This window comes from Phoenix dactylifera, unplaced genomic scaffold (genome assembly GCF_009389715.1).
Source record: "Phoenix dactylifera cultivar Barhee BC4 unplaced genomic scaffold, palm_55x_up_171113_PBpolish2nd_filt_p 000352F, whole genome shotgun sequence".
Classification (NCBI taxonomy): Eukaryota; Viridiplantae; Streptophyta; class Magnoliopsida; order Arecales; family Arecaceae; genus Phoenix; species Phoenix dactylifera.
This window is the reverse complement of record NW_024067810.1, coordinates 414630-423802: the sequence shown is the minus strand read 5'-3', so window position 1 is coordinate 423802 and position 9173 is coordinate 414630. Positions and strand designations below refer to the sequence as shown.

Here is a 9173-nt window from a genome sequence, read left to right as displayed (position 1 = left end):
TCGGCCTCAGAAAGCATCGCAGAGCCGACCGCGAGCTCAGGCTCCCTCGACCTCGCGCATAATCCCCCGACAAAGCTCGGGATGCCCCGCTGAGTCGACCGCGAGCCAAGTCTTCCTGGGCCTCGGAAAACATCGCAGAGTCGACCGCAAGCTCAGGCTCTCTTGACCTCGCGTATGATCCCCCGACCAAGCTCGGGATGCCTCGTAGAGTCGACCGCGAGCCAAGTCTCCCTCGGCCTCGGGAAGCATCGCAGAGTTGACCGCGAGCTCAGGCTTCCTCGATTTCGTGCGTGATGCCTGGCCAAGTTCGGATGCCTCGACTAAGTTCAAGATGCCCCGACCAAGTTCGAGATGCTCTGCTATGCCAACTTCAAGCTTGGTCTTCCTCGACCTCAAGTCTCGCCAAATAGATGCCCGACCAAGTTCGGAAGCCGAGCCCAAAGATTTGGCGGAATTCTTCCGGGAGCCGAGCCCAAAGACTTGGCGAAATTCTTCCGGGAGTCGAGCCCAAAGATTTGGCGAAATTCTTTCGGAAGTCGGGTCTAAAGACTGAGAATACCAGAATCACCTGTGAAAGCGAATGATGCGCAGAGTTCGATTCAAGCGATCAACGATAAGAGTTTATTAAATACGCACACTGAGATTCTCAGCAGGAGCCCCTCTGGGGTCTTCTGCTGATCCGTCTCCGCAGGCATCTGTAGTGGCCTCGGTTGGGGCTTCGCTAGTAGCCTCGGGAGCAGCTTTAGAAGCCCTTTCAGGAGCACCTTCGTCAGCTTCTCTGGGGGGAGCCTTCCGAGCAGTCTGCTGGGCCGCCTCGGTCTCGGCCTCGACGACCCCCCGTTCGGCCTCAGGACTCTCAGGCGCACCGTCGAGCGCGCTATCATCTTCAGGACTTCCGGGCTCGTTATCGTCTTCAATGACCCCCAAACGAGACTGAAGTCTGTGGAGGTCGAACTTGGGACAAATCATCAGCATCTGCCTTCGGAAATCCTCAAAGCCGCGGATAAGCCCGTCAACCGCCTCTTCCTCCATCAACTCGCGAAACTCGTCCGACTCGCGGAAGATCTGCATCGCGTTCTGGGCTTGCTCCAACGCCCTTCTTTCTAAAGCTTCCAGTTGCTCGATTTTCAGCCGAAGGACCCCCGCCTCGTACTTGTGGCCGGCGATCTCGGAACGAGTGTCGACCAAACGCACCTTAGAGGCGCGGGGCTCCGACCTGGCCAGAGCATGCGAGGCTTTCTCTTCATCGAGGCGCTCGACCGCGGATCGTAGCTTGGCCTCGGCAGCCTCCATCCTTGCGGTGGCCTCCCTCCGCGCAGCCTCGGCTTCGTCGAGCTTCCTCTCGGCCTCCTCCTGCCCCCTTTGGCTCCTTTGAGCCTTGTTTTGACATTCGGACGCCATGGCAACCAGCATGTCGATTTCATTAAGGTGCTGTAAAGAAAGAAAATACTGGTGAGCAGAAGTCGAGAATTCAAAAGGATATGAAAATTAAAACAAGAAGATGACCTACTCGGATGGCGGAGCAGTAGGTCGGATCGACAAGGCCGCCGATATCGGCAACCTCGAACTCGGCTCGGTCGGTAGGGAGCAGCGCACAACAGACTATTTCGCGAGCGACGTTGGTATCGTGGAGGGCCGAATCGCCCTCATAGATCGACCATTCTGGGCAAAAGGGCCTTCTCACAAAGCGGCCCTCGGCCCTCGACGAGCTCAGGACGTCAACCCTTGAAGAGCTCGGGAGGCTGGACCCTGCTGAGCTCGGCAGAGAAGAGCTCGGGACCCCGAGACCGCTGCCCGGCTTGGGACCCGAGCGCCGCAAGCGGACGATCTGGGGAGGTCACTGCGAAACGGGGGTCGGGCAAGCTGGGACCGTAGGATCCCTCGCGCCCCTGGAAGAGCTCGCGCGCTCGGCGGGGGGAGCTTCCTTCCGGATGAACTCGGAAGTCCCGACCTCAGGGGCCCCCACCTCGGCGGGGCAGGAGTCGAGGCTAGCCTAGCCTTCTTCCTGGGCACGGGTTGAGCCCCACCGGCCTTGACTACTCTCTTCTTATATCTGGCGAGGAGGGTCGCATTGCTGGTCACCATCTCTGCAACGTCTGAAGAGGAGAAAGAGCTCAAGTGTCAGATTAGTACCAAAAATGATAGTAAAAACGAAAACAAGCAAGACAAAGGATGGCGAAACAGGGGAGGAGCAGTGCAGCTGCCCTTACCCTCGGGGCACGCCGAGCTTAGGCCAACGTTCACCAGGGCCTCCTCGCTTAGGAGGTCGTTCAGAAGAATGTCTCCCCTGAGGCTACGAAGAGCATCGAGAATCCTCTACTCGCTCACCGAAAGCTTGGGGGGTGTGTTGATGGTCCTGAGCCGGGGCTGCCCCCACGTGGGTTGAATTCCCTCGTGCGCTCGGAGGAAAGGAAGAAAAACTTCTCCTTCCACCCACGAATGGAGGAAGGAGCACCTCGAAAGAACGGCCTACCGCCCCGAAGGGCAAGGTAAAGCCACTCTCCGTCCGCAGGGTTGAATTTCGGCATGAAACACCAACGAAAGACGTTTACTGAGGCCAGTATCCCGTGTGCGAGGCAAAGGGATAAGAAGCCGACGATGGTCCTCCACGAGTTCGGAGCGAGCTGCGCTAGGACGAGCTAGTATGCGCCAGGAGCTCGTTCACGAACCCGTGCAGAGGGAACCGCAAGCCAGCCCAGAGTGTCTCTACGTACACCCCGATCCGGCCCGGAGGATGTCTAGTCACCCGGTCTTCCGGCCTTGCAGGCTCCAGGCAGAACCCACACTGGGGGAAGAACCGGTCCTGGATCAAGTCCAACTCCTCCTCGGCCAAATTTGACCCAACTCCGTCTAGGCCACGGCCCATCTCCGGTGCGACCTCCCTCCTACGAGAAAGATCCCCACCGGAAGATAAAGCACCGCCTGACATTGCCGTACTCACCAAATAGAAGAAAATAAAGAAAAAGGAAGAGGAAGAAAGAAAAAAAAAATGGCAACCCTCCGAGCAAACGTGGGTAGGAGACCTACTGTGGATTTCACTGAGAACGCCGACGGCCGAAAGCAAGGGATTAAGGCGACCACCAGAAAATGCCTCGGAGCGCCGCCGGAGGGAACTGAGCAACGGAAGAAAAGAAAGGAAGAAGAAGGTGGAAGAAGAAGATAAAAGTTGCGGCGGCCAAATGGGAGCTTTTAGGGCTATGCCAAGGTTTATGTAGACCCTCCCAACGGCCTAGATCGGCAAGGCCAAACCGCGCTTCCCGTCTAGATGGCGTCACGTGTTGGCCCTAGAAACCGAAACAGCATATCAATTTGGACCGACACTTTAAAAGCAGAATCGAAACGGCGTCTCATCGGATACTGGAGCCCCATCATGAACCCGCGGCCTGAGACCACCTCGAAAAGCGAAAAGCCGTCACCTGTGCGCTCATTAAAGACGCCCCTGAAGCACGCGAAATGGCGAAGCGATTCAAAGCCGTCTGATGCCATCGGCGTGACGAAGATAATTACTTCCTTTGCACGAGCTCGCAAACGGCTCGAACTCGGAAGTCGGGGGTAGTGTTGGGGAAAAAATGGATTGCCCAAAACACGTGGATATATCGCCGGCACGTGATGACGAGCGCAACGACGGCAACCCTCAAGGCGCTCGACCTCGAGACGCCCGACCTCAGAGCTCGCACCCTTGTAGCCTTAGTCTAAAATTAAACTGAGCCCGATCGACCTCAAGCCCCAAAAGAGACCCAGTCAAAGAACGAAGCAGACCCCTCCACTCCGCCGGAAATCAAATGCTTCTCCTCCTCATCCGGAATCCAATCCCGCGATCTCCGCCCCAGCGACTGTCAACGACTAAATGCGCACAATCTCAACGAATCATGCATTCTCTCTTTTTTCCACAAAAAATCCCTCTTACTTAAGCATCGGAGGGCCGGCACCAGAACCCTCGGCCACCAGCTTCTTGCAGGTCTCCCGGAGAGTGCAGCCCGCCACCGCGTCCCCTGCCGGAGCTCCTCCTTATTCCACGGTCATCCTCAGATCCAATTTCCAGCAACAGAACCGATGACCATCGCATTACAAATGCGGTGACCCTACCATAATGCTTGTCAATCGGCTAACCTCAGACAGGTGCGTGGCCTGGCTTTAACCAGCCTTGTGAGAGAAGGAGAGGTGTGGAGTTGTCTCATTTCCAATCTCTCTGATTTTCCATGTTGAAGATTACCACGTTCGGCCTATAATTGTTCTAACATTTGCTTGTAAAAGTCGATTTATTTTATAAGCCCTCTTTAGTCTTAAGTCCTGAAGAAATTTTATAAAATAGTCTTCAATCAAAATAGCTTAGCCATGGTCATGTGTAATCCACCTTAATCGGAAGTCCTCAGTTTGGCCATGGAATGTTCCCGGCTCTTCAAGATGTGATATGAAACCCAACAACTTGAGATCCCACAAAGACTCCAGCAGAACTTCATCAAAATGGTAGGTGTATATAGGCAAAATTTCAAAAATCCTCTAAGCAACAGAGAGTTCACAGTCACATACTAGAAATACGAGACTAAAACGGTAAAATGATTCCTCGACGTATTATAATATGATAAATGATTGTTGGAGAAGCCTCAGAAAAGAACTCAGAAATAATCTGCATAAATAAAAAAATCATTGGTCTGCGATCGTCACTTCAACCTCCACTCCGGGTTCAATGGTGATTGAGGTTATCTGCTTAACAACTTCAGGAGAACTGATAAGATCAATCACCCTTTTGTGTACTCGCAGCTCAAATCGATCCCAGGTATTGGTTCCTGAAATAACACGAGTGCAACCAAAGGTTTGCACAGTTAAAAACTACAGAGAAAAATGAAGAAAAGGAAATTAATTTGAAAGTCTCGGCTAAAAAGAATTTGCTGAAAGAATGTAATAATTGAACTCAGTTGTCTATAACTGTCCTTCCATCAAAAAGAAAAAAACTTGTTCCATCCCTCAATCAACCTTATTCGTTCAAAATCAAATGGGACAACATGACTAAAATAAATGGTAAATAAGGTTAAATGGCAATATAGGAGTGCTATTTCTAAAACTCAACATAACAAAGTTTCAATGAATTCTTACTGAGGGATACGGTAGGGCTATAGGTCTACCATATATCTCCATAACTGAGTTATATAACAGAGAACTACCTCCATCTTTCAATCAACAATAGCTAAAAACAAATTGTAGTGGCCAGTTTGAAACACAGTAAACCTTGATGTAATGGTAAAATTGCTGTGACCTAGAAGTCATGTCACATGAAAACAGCCTTCTGCATATGGGAATATGGCTGCATACATCAGGCCCTCCCTGAACCCCATAATGTCGGAAGCCTCATACACTAGGCTGCCCTAATCTCTGCCCTAATCTCTGATTCATTTTTTCCCTTGGCGACAAGAAATCATTCAAAAAGTTTGTCAACTAAAACCACTTGGCACACTCTGTTATAACTCGTTGAAATTATTATAAAAAAAGACTTGTGGAGTAAGAGACATAAATCAGTATAAACACATTAATGGATAATCTGCTCGCACCTCTCAACAAATCCTTCTCAGAGAAATAATTACTCTAGACAACCATAACGGTTGATGAACAGGTTGGCATGAAGACACCAGTTCCAATGCTTTGAGCATTTCTCAAAATCAATCAATATGTAATTCAAGCATATTTTGTCTTTGTTACCTTCTTCCTTCCCAAAAGAAAATAATATTCCTATGATTTATAGTATAGCATAGTAGGTGACAGCCATCACAAACAAAATAAGATATTTCTTCGCAATTTTTAGTAAGTCATGCTAATCTAAGACATAAAAAAAAAAATTCTCAAGAAGCTTAGAGAAAGTTCTGACTGAAAGAAATGGTTCTTGAACAAATAATAGGGTTTCCACAAAGGCAATATAGAAAATAAATGCACAGGTACAGGTTTAAATAGTTATAATTTATAACTTCTAATTATATCATCATTTGTCCTGAAAAAAAAATACTTGTCTATAAATTCTGCATTCTAGGTAGTGATAGGACTGAGCATCAGTTTTAAAAAGCTCGATTTTTGTGACTTCATAACTTTAAATCTCAGTATCAATTGCATCTTCATATCATCATCTGCTCAGCCAATTTATCAAACCACCACTATCACCACCAAAAGAAGAAGAAGAAGAAGCAAAGAAATACTCCAGAAACATAACTGTAGACATATATAAACCGAAGTGCATAACTTTGAACAAAACCATCAAGTGACCTCCAAGGCATATGAAACCAAATTAATAGATATTGGTAAAACTGATTGCAAATTGTTGCATACATGTAACATATTAGCTTTTCTAGTTTTAGTTTCTGCACTAATGGTCAATTTAGGCTGAGCATCAGTTTTAAAAAGCTCAATTTTTGACACTTCATCGACATAAATCTCAGCATCTATTGATATTGATATCATCATCTGCTCAGTCAAATCCAACAACCAGTAATAACACCTGAAGTCCCACTATGATTATTTAAGCAACTATTACCATACAAAATATGATGTTTAAGAAGGTTTAAATAGTTATAATTTATAACTTCTAATTGTATCATCATTTGTCCGTAAAAAAAAATACTTGACTATAAATTCTGCATTCTAGGTAGTGATGGGACTGAGCATCAGTTTTAAAAAGCTCGATTTTTGCGACTTCATAACTTTAAATCTCAGTATCAATGGCATCTTCATATCATCATCTGCTCAGCTAATTTATCAAACCACCACTATCACCACCAAAAGAAGAAAAAGCAGAAGAAGAAGAAGCAGCAAAGAAATACTCCAGAAACATAACTGTAGACATATAAACCGAAGTGCATGACTTTGAACAAAACCATCAAGTGACCTCCAACGCATATGAAACCAAATTAATAGCTATTGGTAAAACTGATTGCAAATTGTTGCATACCTGTAACATATTAGCTTTTCTAGTTTTAGCTTTTGCACTAATGGTCAATTTAGGCTGAGCATCAGTTTTAAAAAGCTCGATTTTTGACACTTCATCGACATAAATCTCAGCATCTATTGATATTGATATCATCATCTGCTCAGTCAAATCCAACAACCAGTAATAACACCTGAAGTCCCACTATGACTATTTAAACAACTATTATCATACAAAGTATGATGTTTAAGAAGGAGGTCATGGAGAAATATGCTCCAATGCCTTATATATACAAATACTTAATTTTTATTTTCATTTGGTCGCTTATATTTGAATTTAGCATACCTAATAAAATTTTGTTCTATCAAATTAAATGCAATTTAGTAATTTACATTACATCAATACAGGCAGTAACTATCTATAAAATGCAATCATTTTTTAATCAGAAGAACCAAAATTTGCCTTTAGCAAAACCAATTTACATCACTTCATGAAGGCATAAATGTAGATTCAAGATATATTGTATAAAATTACCTAAAGTCACTCTATGCACAACTTATAAAACTACCTTTACAAATATAACTGCTAAAAGTTAATGTTGGAAGCTGAATTAAAATTTTGCTAAATATTCTACTTCATATCATGCTTCTAGTGTCTTTTTTCACAAAAAAGGCATCCTTAAAGCCAGCTTGGTGTGGCAAAATTTTTACAATGCCAGCACCAGTTGACACGGGCACAAGATGCTCGCATCAGAACAAACACATAGTTATCAAAATGATTGCAACATGATGCATCATTGAATACCCCATATGTCAAACTCCTTTCAGGATTTTTACCCCCATATGCTCGTTGAATACCCCATACATCATTGACCGAGCATCAGCCCTAAAAAGCTCGATTTTGACACTTCAAAGACATAAATCTCAGAGTTAATTGTATTTTAATATCATCATGTGCTCAGTCAAATCCGCAACCATTAAGCTCCAAAAATTTACTCAGTTCGCAGCTTAATTTGTCTATTATTTGACCATATTTATTCGCGCATGATCATATCTTTCTCCACTAATAAAGGAAAACCCGATTCAATCAACTCGATAAACTTAAATACGTTGAAAACAATAGTCCAAACTGAATAGTCCATATACAAATGACATGATCCTTCTTTACTTGTACAACAGACATAGGGCACTTCAGAACTTCTTATCATGAAGGCATGCATACATAAGTCAATTTAGTTTACATTTTGCAATAGTTTGAAGTGTAGAAGAAGTAACAAATATTACCATTTCTTCAAATTCACTGATACAACTTTATGTTCTAAGATGACCGTGAAACCATTCTTTTTTTTTCAAGTGCTTCATCGTTCGTAGTGGTCTACCTTGTTAGTTAGATCTTAGATAACCTAATGCTGTAATCCAAAAGAACATATGGAACAGGAAAAAACTTTGCTAGGAAGTACAAGAAGGGAAGAGTTGATATCCATTTCAAGACGGATTAGAAACCCATGTAAGATATTTCCGAGCAACATAAAAAAGATAAGAAAGCAGAAGAGAGAGAGAAGGAGAAAAGGCGTCACCTTCACCACAGGGGGACTTCCTGGTGGTGATGTGGAGAACCTTGGTGGGCATCCTCACCGGTCCCTTGACCCTCAAACTCTTGTCTTTCGCTCCCCTCACCAGATCCGCACAAACTGCAGCCAACAGCACCCAGAAACAATAAAATCGATCAAAAGATCAAATGGATCAAAAACCGATCGGATCGATGAGATGAGATGGATCGAGGGGGTACCCTTCTCGAGATTCTTGACGTTTTTGGAGGAGAGGGTGATTCGGATACGGTGGAGCTGCTCCTGGGGTTCTTCCAGCCCAGCCTTCGCGGGTTTCATCGCAGCATACGCCATCCCTCAACCAAAAATAGCTCTCCCTTTTGATCGTCCGACGAGAGAGAGATCACGGAAGAGAACCCTAAACCCAGCCCTAACCCTAAGCGAAGGCGAAGAGGGCCGTGGGACGCCTCCGTTCTTATCTCGGAGTGGAGGAGTTCGAGAGCGGCGCCGCTGCGGATTCCAATGGATCGCTCTCTCTTATATCCTTCCGAGCTGAGACGGAGGGGGGTTTAGGGTTTCTTTCGTTGATGGTCTGCCGCATCGTGATTCGTGTGCCATTTGCTGGTCCTGATGCAGCCGTTGGATTGCGGATGGGAAGTAAGCCGGGATGCTAGAACGCGTTATCAGGCGGTTGAAATCATCTCCGTTGTAGTGATTATA

At 45.9% G+C, this 9173-nt stretch overlaps 2 protein-coding genes and 5 non-coding genes across 7 annotated transcripts; all 7 read right to left on the bottom strand.

The window, feature by feature from the left end:
• Nucleotides 1–624: 624 nt before the first annotated feature.
• LOC120105733 lies at nt 625–1401 on the bottom strand. Its single transcript, XM_039118441.1, has one exon. It carries the CDS (start codon nt 1399–1401, stop codon nt 625–627), a length of 777 nt encoding a protein of 258 aa, XP_038974369.1.
• A 3054-nt stretch (nt 1402–4455) lies between these two features.
• LOC103717396 (40S ribosomal protein S20-1) lies at nt 4456–9110 on the bottom strand. The gene is made up of 3 exons (XM_008805764.3): nt 8696–9110; nt 8484–8597; nt 4456–4787 (listed from the first exon to the last, which is right to left on the bottom strand). The coding sequence occupies exons 1-3, from the start codon at nt 8805–8807 to the stop codon at nt 4645–4647; spliced, it is 369 nt and encodes a 122-aa protein (XP_008803986.1). The 5' UTR covers nt 8808–9110; the 3' UTR covers nt 4456–4644.
• On the bottom strand, nt 6033–6119 carry LOC113463405. Its single transcript, XR_003387567.1, has one exon. It is a non-coding gene; the product is annotated as a small nucleolar RNA SNORD36 (small nucleolar RNA).
• LOC120105739 lies at nt 6368–6453 on the bottom strand. Its single transcript, XR_005508056.1, has one exon. It is a non-coding gene; the product is annotated as a small nucleolar RNA SNORD36 (small nucleolar RNA).
• Nucleotides 6642–6728, bottom strand: LOC113462315. The gene has a single exon (XR_003384471.1). It is a non-coding gene; the product is annotated as a small nucleolar RNA SNORD36 (small nucleolar RNA).
• On the bottom strand, nt 6987–7072 carry LOC113463404. Its single transcript, XR_003387566.1, has one exon. It is a non-coding gene; the product is annotated as a small nucleolar RNA SNORD36 (small nucleolar RNA).
• On the bottom strand, nt 7781–7866 carry LOC113463406. The gene has a single exon (XR_003387568.1). It is a non-coding gene; the product is annotated as a small nucleolar RNA SNORD36 (small nucleolar RNA).
• Nucleotides 9111–9173: the final 63 nt, after the last annotated feature.

What these genes read in the sequence shown, in the direction of transcription:
- LOC103717396 (XM_008805764.3), bottom strand. Translation starts at nt 8,807, where the DNA reads ATGGCGTATGCTGCGATGAAACCCGCGAAGGCTGGGCTGGAAGAACCC. An exon ending in CGTCAAGAATCTCGAGAAGG is followed by an intron (nt 8,598 to 8,695) that starts GTACCCCCTCGA and finishes TGTTGGCTGCAG; the next exon opens with TTTGTGCGGATCTGGTGAGG. An exon ending in GAAGTCCCCCTGTGGTGAAG is followed by an intron (nt 4,788 to 8,483) that starts GTGACGCCTTTT and finishes GTGTTATTTCAG; the next exon opens with GAACCAATACCTGGGATCGA.
- LOC120105733 (XM_039118441.1), bottom strand. Translation starts at nt 1,401, where the DNA reads ATGGCGTCCGAATGTCAAAACAAGGCTCAAAGGAGCCAAAGGGGGCAG.